A 22,216-nucleotide genomic window follows, 5' to 3' on the forward strand; every position below is an offset into this window, starting at 1 on the left:
GGTGCGTTGCAAATTCAGGTGGGCGCGCATGCCCGCCTCCGTGCGGCGGTGCCCTGCTGGCGGTGGTCCGCGCGCGTGCCTGGTAGGCTTGAAATGCAATTTATCGCTATGTTGGCGCTTAGCGGGAGGGGAATCGCCATCGATGTGGCGCTGGTCTACGCGTAATCGTGATGACTGGTGAGTGATGTCAGCCGCCCATTGGTCATGCGTCACGCGGGCGGGTCTTACTCAGCCGCTCGCGCGCTCCAGAGTCTAGACACGGACGCGGACCGGGACGCGGACGCGGAAATCGCAAAACAGGATGGCGATGGAAATAGAGCGTCGTGGGTCCGCGTGGGTCCGCGTGCGACGTATGTACATAACACCCGTATCGCACTAGTGTTTCTTATCGATTATCGATGAGTCAGCGTGCTCGCGCAGCGCTGCAGCTAAGCGACGCCCCGCGTAATTCTGCTCGCGGGTGCTTGCTCAGCGGATGGCGTGCGCGCGCGCGATGGGGGCACTGGCAGGCTGCAGCGCGACGATCGGGGCCCGGATATGGGCAAACGCTCCCTGCCCTGGGTGCCGCGCGCCCCGATATGGTGCGCGGGTGCTCGAATTTCGAAGCGATCAAACGCCCCTGCCCAAAACGGGTGCCCGCTTCCCAGCGGCTGTGCAGCAGGGTATATAAGAGGGGCCGCGCGCCGGCTGTCCCATGCCATTGAACAGCTTCCTCAAGCGTTCGAGCAAGCTCTTCCGCACCGCGTCGTCGTCGTCCACGTCGTCCAAGTCCTCGTCCACCAAGCAGAAAGAAGAGAAGAAGAAGATGGCCCCGAAAGTCGCGATCGTGATCTACTCGATGTACGGCCACATCACCAAGAGTGCGTCCCGGTCCTTTTCGTCGGGGCGATGCGCGATGCTGACCGATGGGCGCAGTGGCCGAGGCCGTGAAGGCGGGCGTCGAGCAGGCGGGCGGGAGCGTCACCATCTACCAGTGCGTCTATCGCCCCCATCGTCGTCGTCGCTGACCCCCCTTAGGATCCCCGAAACCCTCCCGCAAGAAGTGCTCACGAAGATGTACGCCGCGCCCAAACCCGCCTACCCCATCATCACGCCCGACGAGCTCGCGACGTTCGACGCGTTCATCCTGGGCATCCCGACGCGGTACGGCAACCTGCCCGCGCAGTGGAAGGCGTTCTGGGACGCGACGGGCCAGCTGTGGAGCACGGGCAAGCTGTGGGGCAAGTACGCGGGCGCGTTCGTCAGCACGGCGGGCCCCGGCGGCGGGCAGGAGGTCACGATCCAGAACACCATCAGCACGCTCACCCACCACGGCGTCATCTACGTCCCCCTCGGCTACGCGAAGGCGTTCGGCCAGCTCACCGGCCTCACCGAGGTCCACGGCGGCTCGCCGTGGGGCGCGGGCACCTTCGCGGCCTCCGACGGCTCCCGCCAGCCCACCGCGCTCGAGCTCGAGATCGCGACCATCCAGGGCAAGGCGTTCTACGAGACCGTCAGCAAGGTCGCGTTCTAGAGTGTAATAATAAATACCGTACAATCGTTCCTGTTCTTCTCGTTCCGTGCATCAATGACAGTGTCTGTTTCATCATTCCTCGGGGAACATTTGCCCAGGCAAGTAATCGACGTCGCATCGATGAGATCGCGCGCCGCTTCGGATTCTCGATCAGCCGTGCTTCTCTTCGTGCAATGCACGATTTGGGGCCGCCCCTGAGCGCTTGTCGGTCTAGAAGTCCCCAGCCGAAATCGAACAATGGACCGCTGACCCCAACTGACAACAGCACACCACAAGCATATCTTAGCGTGTAACGTCCACTGCACGCTTCTTCTTGCTTGTCTCCCCATCTCAGCTGAGTCCCTTGGCCCTTGCAGTTATGATTACCGGCATTGGTCAATTCGACACTTCGAAGTCTGGCCCATTCTGATATTATTATGCCAAATGCATAATAATAATATCATAATATGGTCCTCAGCAGCATAAAATATCTATAATATAATATTATAATAATAATGTGAAATATGATGTATATATTATAATATATTATCCAGATGCATCAACTGATTGCTGAGTACTTGCCTGATTTATGCTCACTCTCGACAGTGATGAGTATTGTGTGATGCTCTATAATAGCTCATCTGGATACCTCCCTTAAACTATTGAAGGTGTTAGCAGTCTATTATGATATCATTATGCCAAATGCACAATAATAATATTATAATATGGTTCTCCGCAGCATAATATATTCATAACATAATATATTCATAACATAATATAATAATAATAACGTGAAATATTATAGTGGATTGCCGTTTTTGGAGATGGTGACCACATTGTGTAGTTTCCGGTATTGAGTGTGTGTGTGTGTGTTGGTTAGACATTCGCTCGCTCTAGTGGTTGATAGGCCACGGCATGTTATATAAAGGTCTTCTTCAACTGAGAGTATTATTTCTAGCAGGTGGCAATTAGCCTTACGAAGACCATTCATAGGATATGAACACTCTCGGGACGAGAATAGAAGTATAGACTGGTTACCTTGCTTTAGCTAGGTCCTGGATGTGTAAAATTCAATCAGTAAACAAGTGTAAACAATGATTCTAAACAAGTGCAAACAGACCAATGTAAAGCAGATTAGAATCAGTATTCCGGGTGCGGCCCGGGCATGCATAGGTTCTGGTGCTTGAGTCACTGTTGTTGCTTTCTGTGGGCTGAAAAGATGATTGATCACATGTAGACATCTGACACAGCTCGTGAGTTAGTGCAGGCCTGCCGTATACGTTGCGAGAATGATATATCATGCTGGAGGCAGGACAATAATATCATAATATCATAATATAATATAATATAGAATAAAATAAAATTTGTTCTGGCCTCATAATATACTTGTAATAATATCAAAAATATGGCATGATGATAAACCGGAATATGATAATGGCCCGCACTAGGAACAGACGCGCGGACAGAAGCGACCACGCGCCGTCCGCTACAGTATGGCTATACACCCCCCGCGACGCCCGCCGGCGGATCATTCGCGGCGTCCCTCCCCGTCCTGTCTGCAGCAGATGTTCTCCATGTCGAGGACGGCCGCGAGGCCATCGAGAAGCGGAGCGCAATCAGCCGCGCTTCTCTTCCGATGCACGATCTGGGGCCGCCCCTGAGCGTCGAGCGATTGTCAGTCTAGAAGTCCTGAAATGGAACCACAGCGAAGACAGCCCGCTGACCCCAATACCACACCAGAAGCACACGTTAATACCCCCTGCACGCTTCTTCTCTCTTGTCTGCTTCCCTGTCCTTCTAGCGTTACACTTGCCCGTCCGGTCTCATCCGATCTCCATATCGTCTCACAGCACGAGACTATATACGATTACATAGACTAAAAACGAACGACAGCACAGATTCAAAGTAAAAAGGAAAAAAAGCGAAAGAAAGAGCAAGCATCGTCCTCTATACAGCCTCCTCCTCCGCGCGGCCCACCGCGACGCCCGAATCGTTCACATCCCCCCTCCGCTTCTCTCTCTCGCCGCCCTCCGCGTCCTGGCGCTGCACCTCCTCCCACTCCTCCAGCGCCTCCTGTTCTGGCACGTCCGGCTTCGGCGCCCTCCCCGTCCTCACCGCCCAGCGCTGTCTGAGCACCACCACGCCCCTCCCCGCGAGAAAGACGACGACGTCCCCGCCCGCGATGCCGACGATGTACGCGGCGAGCAGCGCGCCCTGCGCGGCCGGGTCGAGGAAGGAGTACGTGTAGAAGCCCTGCGTCGCGTGCGTGACGTACGCGACGCCGAGGTACCCGCCGAGGAGCGCGATCTGGAGGGGGAGCGCGAGCCAGGGGGCCGGCGGGGCGTTGGTGAATAGGATTTCGAGGAGCGCCCAGAGGGAGTTGAGCCCGTGGATGGAGATGTTGGACCATGCTGCGGCGAGTGAGCGCGGGGAGAAAAGAGGGGAGGGGAGGGGCGCACTGGAGTAGGTCGTCTTAAACGTATCGGGGGACGAGAGCAGCGCCCAAAAAACGACGGTCACGATGATCGCTGCCCGTGCCCTCGTCAGCCACGCACAGAAGAAGGAGAGGGGGGGCACGCACGGAAGACGACGACGGTGGACTGGAGCACGACGTGCGCGGCCTGCAGCGCGCGGGGCCAGCGGCGCAGCGGGTACGTCCCCCAGCGCGCGTACGCGGCGGTCTGCACGGCGGCGGCGACGTAGTACGCGACGACGCCCGTGTACGACAGGTTCGTGAAGAAGCTCAGGAAGCTGGCGCGGCGTCAACGAAGTGTGAGACAGAGAGTCAGAGACAGGGTGGCCAGCGCACACGCATAGCCAGGGAGGGAGAAAGGAACGGAAACAACAACGCACCTCTTCCCGCTCCCATCGCCTACATCCACCCCCAGCGCCACACATATCGCCACCAGCGCATACAGCGCCAGCACACCCCTTACGCCCGCGAGCACGCCCGGGCGCACGAGCGGGGACGTCACGTACGCGTGCGCCGCGTCGAAGGGCGTATGCGCGCCCGCGCCCGCGCCAAGGAGGGAGAGCAGCCGCATCCGCATCGCCGCGGACAGGATGAGGGGAAGGAAGGAAGGAGAGGAGGGAAAGGAGGTGAGCACCGCCGGATGGGGCATGGCGGTGCTCCTTTTTTTTGGCGCGACGTCTACGTGATGGCGTGATGGCTGATTGCCGCGCCGCATGGCGACGTCTTCGCGAAGCACGCAGGCGGCTGGCTGGCCGCGGCGACGGCGACCGGGGCGTGCAGTCTGTCCGTCCTGCGTTCAGAAGATAGACTCGAGGTGAGCGAAAATGTGGCATGGTTACTGGCATAACGTGCACATGGAGGCTGAAGTCAAGTGGACGGTGGCGGCTGTCGCGTCGCGTGAACCGTTGGCAGAACGATGATACTATATACTGCATTGATAGGAGCCCTCGGCTCGGCTCGGACGCCCGCACGCCGGGCTTCCAGATAATTATAAACACGGGCCAGCCTTCTGTCGATGCTGGAGCTTCTGTTGGCGCCGGATAGTCGCCCTCGAGCTCAAATTGGGACATTGCCGAGAGGAATGGGTCGTCTGGAGCCATGTCAGGGGCAGGGATAGCATCAACAGACCTAATCGTGTCTTCTGGGCGCTGGTGCGATTAATTAGGGCATTCAAACATGTTACATACCGTGTTTTCCTTCCCTTCTGTGCATTTGCACCGCTTACACGGCGAAAAGGCCGTTACAAGTTTCTGGGGACTGCGCGAAATATCATCCAACACCCGCCTGACAGTTCCGGCGGCTGCGCGGTGCCCCGCCGTCAAGGCGGTTCTAGATTATAACAGGCGCCTTCTCCTTCTTCAGCTTCGACGGCGCAGGCATGCGTGCAGCACGAGACGACAGCAACAGATGGAGGCCCGGGAAAAGGTGGATGCGTGATATCTCTCACGAAATGTGCTTTGATTGGGCTACAATTTGGAGGATACAAGTATATAGTGGACTTCAGGCTACTACTTCCACCACAGCATTATCCATAAAAAAAAATTAAGAAGATAGGCCCCAAAGTGCTGTATTCAGTAAAAGTCACGCTGATCAGGTGGCGTTGACACACGATGGATGGCGAATACCTTATTGTACCACACATATTCCACCCCCTTGTCCCCTACTTTCTTGTCCACCAAATTCCGCCTTCTTTTAGCACCTCTTTGCACTGTGAGACTCCATGGTGCAGTTTAATTAAGAAATGGGATAACAATGATTATACTAGTTATAAGACTAGCTAACATTTGGCCTACCCGTTACTTGGAGTGGGCTGCATGATGTCTTTGCCCCAGTCAGGGGAACCCCCCCCTTGAGTCCCTCGAAGACAACTTCGATTCCGGTCCTGTCGAGCGCGGGATTGTCGAGCGCGGATGCATAGGTGAGGGGAAAAGAGCTGGAAGCGGCGCTTAAGGGTAAGGGTGCTTTTGACCCCCAACTCCACTCTGGAACAGTCGGACCGGGCCGCGACCGGCCGGAGGCCCCGAAACGTGATATGGGACGCATACGAGCTCAAAACACTGGCTGAAGCAAAACGCGAGAGACTGAGACGTCTCAGGATGCATTAGGGGGTAGATTGAAGTGGGATGAGACGAAACAAGCATCTGAAACTGTCACGGATAAGACCCGGCCTGTCCTCTCCGGGCGCTGGTGTCGGGCCACTGCGGGCCCGGCCCGTAACACGCGGCACGTGACGATGGGGAACATGCGCCCCAGTAGGAGGAACGCACATGTGAGAAGCACGTGACCGAGAACGACGCGTCGAGCTGTTGCCGAGCCCAACTCGACACCAGGGGTTGGGGAGGAGTGCTAGGAGGTTAGGAGTAGCGCCTGGCCCGCAAGGGATGTCTGACCGTGCCCTCTGCGGCCAGGAACAGGAGAGAGGAGGAGGAGGAGGAGGGAGGGGCCAGGGTGTCTGATTACCCCCTTTGCAGGCCTCCGTAGATAAGGTGTGATAGTGTACCATGTACTCTATCGCTTAGATCGTCTGAAGAACTACCTTACTCCGTGCAAGGAGGTGCCAGCGACTTATTGGGCCCAACACGACCCGATTCAAACCTTTGACCACTGCAGACGACAAGGGACCGAGTTCACGGGCCCTTTCGGTTTAGATCTACCCCCGCTCGCCGTACTCGCGGGCCCGACTATCCGTCTGTTCTGTTCCGGGCGCGTGTTCTTAGGAGAGGACCTTACACGGCCCGACCCGCAGTCTGACAAGGACTAGGGCACAGGAGATCTAGCAGGCTACTTATATACTGTCTGCAACTGTGACGTCACATACTAGTGCAACAGGTGTCAGACTAAACTAGACTGTAGGTGGCTGTTTCAGTATGGCACCAAAGTAAGGCACAGTGACAAGCGGGGATGTCATCAAGGCGATGATCGGATCAAAAAGGACATGTATGTGGTAGGAATCAACAGGGTGTGATAGAGGTACAGTGCACCTCCCATCCTAATAAGAAAGAATCTGCTCAAACTCCATATGCTGTGATAAATACTGCAATAAAGTTGCTATAAAGTTCAGAAAGACCTGGAAGGAACAAGTCCACTCATGGCTGATGCTGAAGATCATCAGTACCTTCCAAAAAAGGCAATTCTGCTCCCCCGACCATTCAGACAAACACTTCATATGTTATCAATAATGGATAATTGCACACTCTGGAGACAGCACCTGTGTAACACTATTACACATGGTCACATCATGGTCACACCTCACATAGTGTGACAAAATTTCAAAAAAGGAATTTTTTACCATTTCATAGCAACAGCTGAATGGTTATGCCAGCACTAGCCAATCACTAGCTGATCTATAACTGATGAGCCTTTATCTCCATAATTACTGAAGGTAAACACATGATTCCAGTAGGACCAGGAAGTAGCTATGAGGTTGATTCAAGTGCTTGACAGGTTTATTTGAGAATCTATATAATCCTACATTCAAATCTTAAATCATACTTGAAATTAATTTCTGATTGGTTGAAATATCAAAAACACTCTCTTTTGCTCTATGGGTACCTACCCTCTCTGCAGGTACCTTCAGTGGCATCCAGAACCACAACTGATTATGGTACAGTGGACATCCAAATATCCTTATACACCCACCTCAATATCCAGTACTCAGTCTAGAGAACCTACTATTCATGTATACTAGTTCTGAACCTAATCTGTTGTCATATCCGTGCATGCGTCATGTACCGTGGCCTGCGGACCGGTCACGGTCTGCCGGCCTCCAGCCCGATCCGCTTGCTCCAGCGACCTTACTCTGTATGTCTTTCGCCTTGTTACTTACATCTCTGTATATCCTTATGCTTGTTACTTTCTATATGCACTCTGTACCTTATACTTACTTATGGTCTTCCCTTTCTACTTACGATTAGTATTTAAACAGCTAAAGTAGCTACAGTACTTTAGCTTAATTATAAATGTTACTTACACTCCTCCTCTGTGCGGAACGACTCCGATAACTCCTCTCTCTTCTCTTGTCCTTCAACTGGACTTCACTCCGCTCGCAGACCTTGTCCACTCCGACTCCGCTCCAGTCTGGTTGGTCTTGTGTTCATTTGTGTCAGGCAGCTGCTGGCTTGTTAGCTATAGTGGAAACTCCCCCTGTTCTGCATGACACTTGACACCTGTCTCATATGGGATGTCTAAAAATAAATGGGTTTCTTAAGGCCATGATAGACATCCAGGATTGCCAATGGTACAGCAATGGCTACCCATTGATGGGTGCCATCGATAGCCTTGAACTTTCTACCAAATCTGGGAAGTCTACCCTCCTCTATAGGTTTGATATGTTGATACTTCTCACAATTTACTGTTCTGCAATCATGTCTCTATGCTAGGCCTGCATTGATAGTAATTTATTATTCATGTCTTCATTAATAGATACTTATAATTTATTACCACTAGTATCTAGGTTAACAACAATGATTGTGTGGAAACGGTACTTATACATTTCTCAATCTGCAACACACATACAATAGTTAGAATTTCATTTGGTTAGCGTTTAAATAATTATTAATCTGCTCTACTGCTTATTTTCTAAGTGTATTAACACACTGCTTTCACTTGTCATATGCTTCTGCAAAATTTCACACTAAAGGATCTACTTAAGTAGAGCATCTTCTCACTGGCAGAATTTCTTATATAGGGAAGTATTATTGGTATAAAATTCAGTCTTGGCTCATTTTCCCTATACTCGTATCCTCTCTTGAATTCAGCAACCTTCTCCAAGTACCTTTAATATAAATCTACAGTGAACATGGGCATATCATCAAGCTTCCTTTAGTATAATTTCTTTCTCCTTTAAATAACTTCATGCATGATTTTAAACACTTCCGTAGGTTCCAGGTTAAAGATGATGCCTATAGAGCTGCTACATCTGTGGAAGTAGCTCCTATCTCAAAAACAGCTCACCATAGCCCGAGCTGTCACCTTCCCTAATGTATTCCCACTATATATTTCTTTTCCTCCTGTAGCCTTGTTTCCAGCAGTTAGACTGGGAAACCACTATATCATAATGTAGAGGGAACGGCTGCGCTGTGTGACTCAGGTGCAGACTTTGCTAATAATAAACTAATGTAATAAGAGCTTCTTGTCTTAACTTCCTTCACCTCCCCTCGCCCTTCCTTTGCCTCCTAATATGCGATGAATAACCTATCAAATCTCTACACACCTAGTAGTTGTTTCTTGCAGAATCTAGGCGACTAATATACTATTTTTCTCATCTAGCCTAGCCCTCGAGTGACGAAATCTGCATGTGATTGCTAGCTTTTGAAGGCCCTTTCGACTGAGAATCATCTCACCCTTTGATTTTTCCATGACCAGAATGTAAGTGTTAGCAAAACTTCTATTATACCACACATATTCCACCACCTTGTCCCCTACTTTCTTGTTCACCAAATTCTGCTCTCTCTCTTCTTTTTTTAGCACCTCTTTCTACTGTGAGACTTTATAGTGCAGTTGAATCAAGAAATAGGATAATATTAATTATACTAGTTATAAGACTAGCTAACATTTGACCTACCTATTACTTAGAGTGGGCTGCATAATGTCTTTGCCCTGTCAGGAGAACCCCCCCTTTCAGCCTCTTAAAGATGATTCTAATTCCGATCCGATTCCAGTTCCAACTCCGGTACGGCCCTCCATCTCACCCGCACAATGACCGATCCGTCAACGCCCTCCCGAAGGTTGTCAAGCAATAATATACAATTTTTAAAAGAGGTAGGCTTTTTCCTACATATGTAGACCTTTTGTTTAAGTTTGTTTAAATGATAAATATTATTGCCTAAAAATGTTATAACATCCCTGCTATCTTCAAAACTACGACGACAACTGAGCAGCCTGCAAAGGCTGTTAAACTAGAGAACCGCCTAGTAGGAGAAGAGCTTATATATAAATTAGAGGAAAGAGAGGAACAAAAGAGAGAGACGAAGAAAGTTTCACAATCCAAGGAACTACCTATTAAGGGAGCAACTAACACAACAGTGCAAGGGCCTCTGGCACAGGATTATCCCATGAAGGGCACGGCCTTTATACAGCCCTAGAAACTAGGAAAGATGCTCATCATGGGCATCTTTTAGAAGCACGACACCGCATTAGCAGCGCGTGACCCAGGAAGGCGGTGCGGACCGGCGCAAGAGCATCTAGTGGAGCACGGCAGAGGTCGGGGCCGGGGCGAAGCTGTTCGCTGCTGGCTGATGAAGGCTATGGAATTGCCTATGACTGGGTGGTGCTGTCAACACGCGCAATAGCAGGGATGGAAGGGCAGTTGTGGAGCGTCCACATGATGTGAGATAAGCGCGTACAGCGCGCATCAAATGGCGGGATAGGGTGCAACAAGTGCGCGTGAAGGAGGACACCTGACCGAGCGACGGCACTGCAGCGCAGGCCAATCACGGAGGCTGATCAAGGGGCCGGGCCGGCAGTGCTTCCGCTTCAACCTAAACATCAAGGAGGCACCTTTGGCGTGTCAAGGGGTGCACTAAGCCCCTGGAATGAAGACAAGGGTGTCAAGGAGGCTAGAATGGAGGGTGCTGCGTCAAGTAGACGCGTCAAGGGGCTTCATTCTGGGGCTGGAAATGACAATTTAACTCCGCAGGCTGAGTGCGGGGACTGATCACGGGGTCGCGTCTCGGGGGGCGTACCAAGGAGGATCAAGGGATAAATTAAAGAGGTGCCCGATGGTCAGGGCCACCCCTGATGGTTTGAAGCTTACAAATGCTGAGCACCTAGAGATATAAATTGGGCATGTATTGTAGCTATAGAGCAGTGAAGTTTGGCTTGCCCCGGGCCCTCGCAGGGTTGTGTTTTGGGTCCGTTACGTTGTGTCCGTTATCACCGCTGTCTATCAGGGGAACCCCCGCTTCGGCCTCCTTCAGACCGTCCGAGCGCATCCGAGGCACATCTGACCAGCGCCCCCTCAGACGCTCCAACCTACCCCGACCCTCGTCCTCGGCCTCCTTCGCCCACACAATCACCGATCCGTCAAGACCCTCCCAACGGTCACCTTGGAACAGAGCCTGCCACGCCGCTCAGGCCTTCTGCGCTCTACGTCGGCAGTTACGGACGACCAGTATATAGTTCGCCCTAGCAGGCAGACCCTTAGAGTTTCTTCTCTTTAAATCCTCCCCTGCTAGGTCAGTCCCTCCATGTATTTCCGTAGCCTTTATTCACGCTTTGGATCCTCCCCTGCTGGGCTTTTGTCGGAGTCTCCAGGGTTGCCCTTACACTGTCTACAATCGTCTTTGTTATCGCCGTCTGGTCCATTAAGTCCATCTCTGCCGTTGTATTGTTCCGCCGTCATCCCCTCCGTTCCGCTTCAAGTCTTGTGACCGTGTTCAACCCCGTGCCCTAAAGTTCAAGATTACCTAATCGCTTGCATTGCACCCAATTACATAATCGACTCGAAATTGTTGTCTGAATTGCAACTGCTATATACTTTAGTAGGAGCCCCCGAACTTGCGCGCTTGTGAAAACCAAACTACCCCAAATCAAACTCCGACGTGATCCGATTGATCCGGCTGATCCGGAGCTCGGCATAGGTAATTTAGGTCCAGAATAGGTTGTGTGTTGTGTTGTGTTTGTTTGTTTGTTTGTGTTTGTGTTGGAGTTGGGTTTTGTGTGGTTTTATGTTTCTCTTTTAGTGTCTGTGTGTGTTCACTTTCCAAGTGTTTCACCCATTCCCACCTCTCACCTGCTGACTACTTCCCCTGACAAATCTACACTGTTTGACCATATGATAGAAAGCCATTAAGAGATGACAAATCTTTCTGGCAGCATGGGGCTAGAAATAGCTGTAGAACTAGAAAATAGCTTAGTTGGAAGAGCTCTAGCAGGAGAATTGGGTGATGGAGGTTGCAGTATCCAAGGAATCACCCATTGATAGAGCAGCTGAATAAGGGCTTCTTATGCAGAATTGTCCTATTCACACCTCTAATTGGTTGACTACTTCAACTGCTCTAACTACTCCCACTACTCTAACTACTCCCCAGGTTAAATCTATGCTGCTTAAAGATGTAATCAAACAAAACTTTAAAGAGCCACCTATTCTTTTTGCCCCTCCCTTGCCTAATTATCTTCTTCTTCCTTCCCTAAACCAAACTCAGAGGGAAAACCCTTTAGAGCTTTAATTGCTAAAACACCCATTTCTAAAACTTGCAAAATAGTGTTTTTATTTCAACTTGGCCTATATTAGTAGATAGCTTAGGTCTAGAGTTGAGCTTTGTTAATAGTGATGGCCAGGTCCGGTTCGGGATTTCGGTTCAAACCCGAACCGGACCAGACTGAATGCGCGTTCGGCGCTCAGGTTCGGCCAAGGCCGTTTCCGAACCGAACCTGGCCCTCGGTCCGGCCAGGTTCAGCCGTTTTCGGTCCAAAAACGCCGGTTCGGGGCCGGTTCGAACCGACGTTCGGCGTTCACGTTCGGCAAAATCCCGTTTTGAACCGAACCGGCGGTCCGGCGTTCGGCCGAAAAGGGCCAAGAACCGGACCGAACCGGACTTGGCCATCACTATTTGTTAAAGCTACTTTATAGCTTTTTAAAAATACTTTCACTTCTTATCCAGGCCCATTATATTATTCTCACCTTCTTCTAGACTTCTGCTCTGAGTTTATCTAGATCAGGCTGTCGTTTTGCTTATACCACCCTCCTCTTGTAGGTTTATCTCTACTATAAATGTTCTTTAAGCTCTTGCTGAACAGGGAATTCTTTCTTCTAGTTAACACCTTAGGAAGACATATTTCTAACAGTCTGTAAGGGGAGCATGTGATGTGACAGCTGTGACTGATCACGTGACTGGTCCGTGCGCAGATAGCCCTGTACTTAAGTAGTTGGCCGTGGGGCTGTTCCCCCGGCTTTGGTATCAACTAGGCACCTGGACCCTCATCCCCTGACACAGTCGTCTCTATTAACAATTTACTTTTCAAATCTCAACCTCTTTGTATAACTTCTAATTAAGTGCTGAACTTTCTAAACTAACTCCCTATCTACACTAAAGCAAACCTCTATTTTAATTATATATGTGGCTCTTTATACATTGAGGTGACTATTTTTTCTTATTTTAATGAACTTAATCTAATTACCTAGCCAATTAATAAGACAGGCGAAGCCTATAAAGCATTAACAGGAAGTGTGTCAAAGCCTTCTACCTTTATAGCATCTTCTAAGGTGAAGATCTCTAAAAAGGTAAATTTATGTTGTCTTATAGCTTGCTTATTTATATTCTTTTTAAACAAAGTTTATTTCCCAGGCTACTTCTGATGCGGCTAGTGTAGCTTTATTATCTAACTTACTTTCAGCTAAAAGAAAGTTATCAGCTCCTGCAGCCTTGCTCTAGCTTTCGTTGCTTCCTATCATTAAACCTTTAACAGTTATTGCATCTAAAACTCTACTGGCTGACCTAGACTTAACCACACCTATAACCATACTTATGGCTAAGGGTAGTCTGATCTTAAAATTTATAAGTTTAAGCAGATTTAGCACATGCAAGCTGTATGATTATTATTACAGCTTTCTGTGGCATACTTGCAGTTTCAGATACATTTGTTTCTGAATGTTTAGCAATAGATGAGAATACATCAATGTGCTGACTTACTTATGCACCTATTGAAGCTAGAAGGTCTTTCTACGTAAATTAGCTGTATAAAACCCATATCTTTCCTTATTGTTGTTGTCCTCTTTTTATGATAATATACATATGATGTCACATGCCTCCTTCCCTTGGTTTACCTTCTCCCAGCTCGCATAATAAACACCTTCCGCCTTGCTGCCCTTAGTAGAGTAATACTTGGGGAAAGATGCTTCACACAAGCTCCCTTCCCGCTTCTTCTCCATCTTTTTTACTACTACTTCACTTGTGTGTTAGTATGCTTGACACCTTCCTAGAGGGTATTGTTGTCGTAACGCCTACAAAGGGACCTGCTCCTATAGTCCATCTTTTCTAGTTGCCATAACACACTCCCTAACGTACCCAGTCAAGCTGTTATTTTAATTCTAAAGTCTAACTTTGTGAAGGCATAGAGACAAAGCGAAGGTTTAAGCTTATTTTTCTTAGTAAACTTGCTGATATGCTTCTAGGGAAGCTCTAGCTGGATGAGACTACTATAAAGGCCGGCTTGTTCTAAAGATAACCGTCTGAGACAACCCAAACCCAATACTGATAGTAAAGTAAAGGTTCTTCTAACACAACAATCTAAAGGGAGAATTATACTAGAGGGTGGCTCCATAGGTCTAAAAATGTGGTAACTGACTCTTGCAAAGCACACTATAGTTAAGCTTCTTTTTCTTTTTCTTCATTGCTTTAAATAATAGTTAGAGTGATATGCATTAATCTCTATTACTAACATTGTTTAAAATAAGATTGTGATTATCCAAACAGAACAGAAGTGGCTAAATGCTCGAGCAAGACTATCTGAAGTTGAAAGAGCATCTTTATGAGTAGCTATTGTTTATTAAAAAAGTCGTTAAGCAATGGCTATTATAGTAAAAAAGACACTATAGACCCTATGTGTTGGAGAAAAGAGTATTTTAATACATTTTAATAGATACTTATTGGTATTGGTAAAAGGTTTTATGCTGTTATCAGACCCCATTTTCAACCTGGAAAAAGACAATGAAAACTATATAGGATGGCTGAATATGTTGCAGTACCTTATTGGGCAGTGATACTATGAGTCAGAGGAATTTATGCTGTCTATATCAGTGCAAGAGCAGGAACAACAATAGTCCTACAGTTGATAGCAGCAAAGGCCACAAGAAATAAGAGCAAAGGGTATACATTTAAAGAAGTGTTGGTTGAGATTATATCAGACATCTGGCAGCTATAAAATGTGAGTCCAAGATAAGAGTTAGCACATACCTTGCCTCTAGTCAAGCATCGCTAGTATGGATTGAGGTTAGTGGATGCTAAGAGGCAGAAGTGTCTTACTCCATCAAAGCTAGAGCATGTAGCTCCAGAACTTGTGCAAGGTCTAGTGGACCTAGGCTAGCAGAACACAATAGTTAATAAGCTACAACTGCAGAGGCAAGTTAACAGCAGGTTGGTAGTTAACTAAAAGGAGCTTGAGAATGACATGCATGTGGAAGGAAGGTGTATGGTGTCATGGTTAATGCAGTTGCCAGATGGCTATTCATAACAGCCCGCCATCATTGGTAGCAGAAAGGGAGAGAGAAAGAGTTAAGTCTCCTAGCTTAGTCAGAGTAGAAAATGATCAAGTGCACAAACACATTAAGGCAAAAAAGACTATCAACACATGTACATGGGATGAAATACTTTGCAGATCAAGTAAAAATGAAATTGGAGCCAAGCAAAAATAAAAATAAAAATGTCTAAAATCGAAGTGAAATCTTATTCTTGTCAGAGCATTTTGGGTTCGGGATTTCACATTTCTGGTTTGGAATTCCACCAGAAATATCTGCTAAACAGTAACAAGATTTCACACAGAGAGGTTTGGCTTTAAGTTATCAGTTGCAACTTATTTGCTTGACAATTTTTAAAAAGATTTGTGGCACTTGAACAGTTAAACCCCAATAATTACAAACAAACTCTAATACCCACTCTATACATCCATGGTAGCTGTTTACACTATGACAATATGGTCAAGTGATCCAGATCTCAATTTATTATAGTTTTTGCTTGCGGGAAACCAGAGCAAATATTTTGTTCATCTAATTATCTAGCCAACATCATTTGGCACCGCAGTATTTGGTTATTTTATCTAGTCACCCACTGAAAAAAGTTCAAATCTTCTTTCAGAAAAAAAATGATTCAAAAATTTCAAACTTTTTTTAGCCGACTTTTTTCACAGAGAAAAATGGTGGAACGGCCTAGTGACGATCTCAGGCCATCAAACTCGTGACATACTGTGACAGCCCATACTGTGACAGCCCATACTGTGACAGCCCATTGACATCGATCTCAGCACTTTACACCGAGCGCCCATGTCGCTGCCTGCGGCGGGTGCAGATCCTCTAGGATACTCGAAGATCATATGGGAGTCGCCACTCAACGTCACCCTGGTGGTTGATTGACATGGCCGGGTTGCTCACGTCGACGGCATTGTCTTCCTCGGACAGCAGCGTGCACCAGGATATGCTTTCTTTTGCGTCAAACTCAGCGCCACGCATGTGGATGTGGAGCTCAGGGCTTGATTGCGTCGTCGAACCTTCATGGTTGGGCACCAAGAGGGCCTTTAAGCGGCCGCGCCGTCCTTTTTCTCTTACCACCACCGTGCCATTTCCGCCCGTCCATGTCGAACTACTGGGACACCTTCCCTGATTTCTTGGCGAACCCAAGCGCGCCGCTGCGCGTGGAGTTCAACCGGCTCGCGGCTCAGGAGCACTGGGGGAAGGACGCGCGAAGAGCCGAGTGGGCACGCTGTGGGATGATGGAGTTTGAGGCCCATTTTGACGATGGGGGCCGTGGAGGGAGTCGTGGCGCTCCCGGCCTCGCGGCGTGGCAGGCAATGCTCGCGTTCTGCGGGTTCAAGAAGGTTCCCGGGTCCATCACGGAGTGCAAACGCGTGCGTGGTCGTTTCCTGCTGTAGTTCGATTACTACTGATGCGCCATCCGATAGATTCTGCGCGCAAATTGCTTCGTGAACATCTATGATATGCTCGACGCGAAGCGTACCGGCTGTGCGCTTATAAAACATGCGTCACGCGCGGCGCTGCGGGAGTACTCGATCGCAGAAGGGAAAGTGTTCCCGAAGAAGCGCGCGAAGAAGAACGCGTTTTTGCGGGTCTTGCTATCCGACATTAACGATAACTTGAAGTGGGGATATTGAAGTCGGTCCGCACTAGCTCCGAATATTGATACAACAATGTCATCCGATCGATGCGAAGGGCTCCAGCCTCTGAACCCAAGCAAAGCAAAATTTAAAGTTGACGTAAATCTCTGAGTTCCCTGTGACTGGAAATTCAGTACTGCTTCAGCTTGGTTGGTGCTTTGAGGCTGTCGATTGAGGGCAAGCTCTGAGCGACTGAGCCTCGGGGGTGAGGTTATTGTTAAGTCTCGAAAGTTGAGCTTTTGCCTGATTAGGTTACTTGTAAGTGAGATGATCGTTGAGGGCATAAGAAATTTGCCTGTTGGGATTTAATGCCGCGATTCTTATACAGTATCAAAGAAAAGAAGGCAAGTAGACTCATTGTTTGTGTTGCCATGTCAACAGGGGATGACTTTGTATATTCCTTTGCTTCCCATGGAGACACACAAATGGCATTGTATTCATTGTACTCCAGAAGATAGATGGCGGATGGCATCAGTGGTTCTGAAGCTTCGACCGCCTTGTGCTGGAGACCGACGGTGTTGTCCTTGTTGTCAAGGTCGGACTCATTGTCCATCCCGCAGGTTATAAAGGTCAAAGAGCGCGAAACAATGAACTGGCGAAGACTTGCACTCGACCACCCCCACATGGCGGCCTTCACACGCGGCGGCTTGTACCCACCCCATTTCCAAGCTGCCCAATTCGAGGCATATGCCCAAGCACCGGCGCCGGTCGAAGCGCTGACATGCCCCGTCGACGACTTCGAGTCCGGCGGGCCGTACCGCGAGCCGCACCGGCGCCGCGCGCGGAACGCCACCGAGGCCGGGAACCGCCGCCTGCGGGGCCTCACGGAGCTGATCGACCCGGCGACTGGCGCGGGGATCCCGATGGCCCAGGTGGCGGAGCCGATCAATGGCGCGGACGTCACGCGGCTCACGCTCACCGCCCCACGGTACACCCATGTGTCGCAGTTCACGTGGAACCTCCAGCCGCTCGCCGTGTTTCTCGGGAACGGCCAGCTCACCGTGTTGAAGCTCGACTTCGACTTCACGCGCAACGGCTACGCGGTATATCGCCTCCTCGGTAGCGCGACCTGTGCACAGCTGGAGGAGCTGACGCTGCGCTGGATGAAGCCGAAGCCGATCGGTGCCGGGGCCGGTGGTGATGAAGTGACGCATGCCGCGCTTGTGGCGTCGCGCCTGCCGCCGCACGACGATTTGCACTATGTGCTGCAGGGTTTGAGGGAGTACATCCACGGCGGACTAGCACAACTGCGCCACATCCGGGTCCTCCACATCGACAACTGGGAGAATGCACGAACACAAGCAGACTCCCATGCAACACTCGACGCGCTCATCGCGCGGCTCCGTACATACCACACCGGCGGAAGAATGTGGACGAAGACAAACTTGAAGGAGCTGAATATTCACTTTCGCGGCCACGTGCGACGCGATGAGGCGATTGGCGCAAAGGTTGATCAGTTGAAGGAAGCGTGTGAGTGGTTGGATGTCGACGTGCAGTTCATCACGATGGCCGAATTTTGATGCGGAGAAGATACGGACATGGATGACGGACTTGTAGTTGTTGTTTGTACTGGCGACTGAATTGGTTATGAGTTATTGAAATTGAATGTCACCGATGAAATTCGGGTCAACCAGCCCTCCAGGGCCTCCCTCCCAGTGGCAACTAGATCCCAGAAGCTTCAGGCCTGAGTATGTGTAAGCATACTTGATATGACGCATATTGGGGAACGCCGACTCGAAGACGGCGACGCCGAGCATCCGCCACTGCTCGGAGATATCGCTCAGCGAGCGTGGCGGGCCAATACGCGTGGACGGCGCTGCCGACCATGTTGTCGGAGGAGTAGGGACCAAGGAAGTGCAGGTGGGACGAACGAAGCTTCAAGTTGGGCAGGTGCAGAGCCTGAGCGAGCTCGGGAAATGGGCTTTGTTACTTCCGCAGCGTCGGAAAGGAAGAAGGACGCACCGATAAGTAAGTGGCGCAAGACGAAGTTACAACGGCCTGTCCGTAGGTTCTTGACGACTCGCGCGAAGTTATACAAATAGCACACAGCCGCGGATGATTGTGTTGCTGACTTCCGAACCGTTTTTGCAGAACGACGGTGTGTCGGAAGAGCTGCGCTTCGCAGGCGAGGCGGAAGAGCCTGGCGGAAGCGAGACAGGCGCACAGCGCTTTGTTGGCCCCCGCCAGGTGGAGGACGATGTTCTCCAACAGCTCTGGTGGCAACGACATGGCGGTCAAGATGAAAGAAGGGAGATCGATGTCACTTGCGTCAGATCGATGACTAATACTCATCATAGTAGGTCTCCACCTCATCTCTCTCTGTCCCTTCAAGCAACGAATACGTCCATCCCATCTGTGGTCGATACTTCACCACGAGCTCCAAGGTCCCCGCGTTAACCGCCTCTTTCACTCCCCCCTCACTGGCCAGCTCTTCGTTCTTTCCCCTCGCCCGCCCAAAATCAATCTCCACCATGCGCAGCGCTTCCAGACCATTGTCAATGGCAGACTGGCCCACTCGCCCGCGCAGTACTCCCAGAATGGTCGCATTCGCCGTCCAAGTGACCTGCGACAGCTTTAGCACGCGCAATAGCGGGACGACCGGCGGGGCTCCCAGCGGCGGCACAAAAAGCTCTAAAAACTCCGCATCGTGCTCATCCCAGTGGGCGGCAAGGCCATGTGGCTCGCCCACCACCGTGAGACTCTCAAGTGTCGGCATTGCGTGGAGCAGTGCTCGGAGATGCTCCAGGCTACACGCTCGCAAAACGACCTCGAATTCGGACAGGCCGCGGATGCTTTCCTTTGCGAGGCGGAGCGGTTCTGCCATGTCCGCTGGCGCTCGAAAGACGGAATGCATGAGCCGGGTCAGTTGCGGTGCGTGTAGTGCACGGAGAAAATGTTTTGCTGACTCTGGGTCATAGGTGTCGATCCGAAGCTCTTCGAGATATGGGAACGTAACCTGGAGCTCCGCCTCTGGGATGGGGCCGAATTCATCTCGAATGCTTATGTCAAGCGTCCGCAGCTGACGCGCATGGACGATGGAAGGCAGGACTTGCGCGCCGGAGTTACTCTCGTAGATGAAAAGCTTGAGGTGGTGAAGATTTGCCCATGGCACGATGCGTGGCGCGGTCGAGTGCTGGCCGGTGTAGTTGAAGCTACGCAGTGAAGGTGTGCGGAGGAAGGGATAGGTGAGCAATGGCGGAGGAGCATATACGTCGTAGCCAGAAGGATGGTGATAGAATGACATCTTGAAGTGTCGCAACAGTGGGACTTCCTCAGTCCGAAGTTGGCCCAGGATGTCGTGCGACTTGTCCTCTGGATGGAACTCGATCTCGAGACTCTGCCAACGACGTGCGTGGGGGATGAGAAGCGCAAGAAGGGGCTGTAGTTGGTAATTGGCCTCTCGCCCGCACATCCGCGATGCGACAATTGAGATTGAAAGTGGGACGGCGCCGGAACAGGCAAGCCAGGTCGACACCATAGCAACAACGCGCGGGACACGTGTCACTTCAGGAAAGACAATGTGCATTGACGCCCAAAGCCGCGGGGTTGTCAACGCCAGCTCCTTCCACGCGCGACACACCCGACACAGTAGCATGGGGCCTTCATCTGCCACAAACGCGGCCGCGCGCGACACTGGCAGTGTTTCGAGGAAGATCGCCCGCACAAGGTCGTCGGGAAGTCCGCGGAGGGGAGAAATAAGCGCCTCGTACCCTCCCGCCACCTCTTTTTGCGCCTTTAACCTGATTTTGCTCTCCTCAACCAGCACCTGCAGCCGCGCGACTTCCTCTTCTAGGCCCGCCAGCTCAGCGAGTGGGGTAGTGAGAAAGACTCGGATGTCTTGACGGTGAGATGCAGTTGGTACAGCATTTGTCGCCAGTATTGACTGGAACGGTGAAGGAGCGAAAGGCGACATGAGTGTCGGGACCAAGTTGTGGTGCTTACGCAATCGCGGCGCGCTGATCCGATGCGCGCTGTTTTTTAGAAGCCACGCGTGATCGCCTCGTGACAATCAATCTATCAGCGAACTGATTACTCGAGCCCTTCCTTTCCTTTCCAGGTGGAGGACGATTTGACGTCTCTAACGGGCTGTTGCAGACGTTGGAAATATCTTTGAGCAAGCTCTGAGTAACATTGGAGTAACAAACGGAATAAGAGGTCCGTGTCAGATCCAGGCCCTTGATCATTATCGATGACGTGGCCACATGACCGCCAATCAACCACTTTCTCTTCTTGACGGCCACCACGAAAAACGCGACGCGACACGATGGCTGTCCAGTCAAGCTTGCTCACAAAAGCCGTCTCCAATGCGATGCAGCGGATTGCACCGACGTTCCTCGCCGGCTCCTGGGACAACGTGCGTGTGCAGTAAATATATCGAGAGTTAACACTGACTCTGGTGTCACAGGTTGGCCTGCTTCTTGGTTGGTTTCAAGTGCATGTGGTTAGCGCGACTCACAATGCCCAGAATCGCCAGCTCCACCTTCTTCCCGGGTGCCCAATCGCGTACTTCTCACAATCGAGCGCGTCACCATTTTTCTACCACATCCTCAACTTACCCAATCCATAGTCTGACGCCTGCCGTCTGTGACGAAGCCATTGCGCTTGGCGCAGGCGTTGTCGTCTCGTACCACACCCCAATCTTCTCGGGCCTCAAAAGCCTCACCCTTTCCACGCCGCTCCAGGCCAGCCTCCTCCGCTGCGCTGCCAACGGCGTGTCGGTCTACTCACCACATTCTGCGCTCGATGGCATCTGGGGCGGTATTAACGACTGGCTCGCCGAGATCATCTCGGGCAGCGCATCCGAACGCCGTGTGTTGCTTCCCGCGACGACAAAGGACGAGGGGGGCGATGGACGGCGAGTAGAGCTCGATCAGCCGACGGAGCTCGACGAGTTGGTAAGCCGGGTGAAGGCCGGCCTGGGCCTGTCCTCCAGTAATTCACTTCTCCGTTTCGCATCCTATCGTTGTTAACTACGCAACGCAGTCCAAGTTGGGTATTCGCCCATCCGTACCGATCGCCTCGTCCGCAGTGTCGCGATCTGCGCTGGCTCTGGCGCCTCCATGTTTGCAGAGGCAAAGGAGCCGGTCGATGTCTACTTCACTGGGGAGATGCAGCATGTAGGTCGCTCTTTAGCACGATTATTTCAGACTTGAATCGATTTTGCAGCATGAAGTCCTCGCTGCTGTCGGCAAAGGCACTCACGTCATCCTCTGTACGCCCGTCCCCGATAACCTCGGTTACACTAGTTAACGTGCCTCCCAGGTGGACACACTAACACCGAGCGCGGGTACCTCCCGCTCCTCAAGGCCAAGCTCCAGGCAGAACTGCTGGGGGACGATGGACTTGGTGAGGTCGAGGTTGTCGTCAGCGCCTCCGATAAGCACCCGCTGGAAGTTGTTTGATGTGATTACTGTGCTTTTTTTTGG

General features: G+C 50.9%; 5 protein-coding genes across 5 annotated transcripts; 3 read left to right on the forward strand and 2 right to left on the reverse strand.

Moving 5' to 3' along the window:
* Positions 1-673: 673 nt before the first annotated feature.
* Positions 674-1,513, forward strand: MIND_01239300 (flavoprotein; the record flags this gene model as incomplete). Its single annotated transcript, XM_037368882.1, has 3 exons — positions 674-860; positions 916-973; positions 1,018-1,513. Exons 1-3 carry the CDS (start codon positions 695-697, stop codon positions 1,511-1,513), a joined length of 720 nt encoding a protein of 239 aa, XP_037214850.1. The 5' UTR covers positions 674-694.
* Positions 1,514-3,439: 1,926 nt separating this feature from the next.
* MIND_01239400 (uncharacterized protein) lies at positions 3,440-4,614 on the reverse strand (the record flags this gene model as incomplete). Its single annotated transcript, XM_037368883.1, has 4 exons — positions 3,440-3,903; positions 3,952-4,020; positions 4,074-4,243; positions 4,346-4,614. The coding sequence occupies 4 exons, from the start codon at positions 4,612-4,614 to the stop codon at positions 3,440-3,442; spliced, it is 972 nt and encodes a 323-aa protein (XP_037214851.1).
* Positions 4,615-17,413: 12,799 nt separating this feature from the next.
* MIND_01239500 (uncharacterized protein) lies at positions 17,414-18,310 on the forward strand (the record flags this gene model as incomplete). The annotated part of the gene is made up of 1 exon (XM_037368884.1): positions 17,414-18,310. One exon carries the CDS (start codon positions 17,414-17,416, stop codon positions 18,308-18,310), a length of 897 nt encoding a protein of 298 aa, XP_037214852.1.
* Positions 18,311-19,071: 761 nt separating this feature from the next.
* Positions 19,072-20,715, reverse strand: MIND_01239600 (F-box domain-containing protein; the record flags this gene model as incomplete). Its single annotated transcript, XM_037368885.1, has 1 exon — positions 19,072-20,715. Exon 1 carries the CDS (start codon positions 20,701-20,703, stop codon positions 19,072-19,074), a length of 1,632 nt encoding a protein of 543 aa, XP_037214853.1. The 5' UTR covers positions 20,704-20,715.
* Positions 20,716-21,054: 339 nt separating this feature from the next.
* On the forward strand, positions 21,055-22,192 carry MIND_01239700 (uncharacterized protein; the record flags this gene model as incomplete). The annotated part of the gene is made up of 6 exons (XM_037368886.1): positions 21,055-21,144; positions 21,196-21,293; positions 21,358-21,722; positions 21,774-21,907; positions 21,957-22,002; positions 22,053-22,192. 6 exons carry the CDS (start codon positions 21,055-21,057, stop codon positions 22,190-22,192), a joined length of 873 nt encoding a protein of 290 aa, XP_037214854.1.
* Between the last annotated feature and the right edge of the window lie 24 nt (positions 22,193-22,216).

The sequence above is a fragment of the Mycena indigotica genome (assembly GCF_014461135.1).
Source record: "Mycena indigotica strain 171206Taipei chromosome Unknown Mind.scaff0012, whole genome shotgun sequence".
NCBI lineage: Eukaryota > Fungi > Basidiomycota > Agaricomycetes > Agaricales > Mycenaceae > Mycena > Mycena indigotica.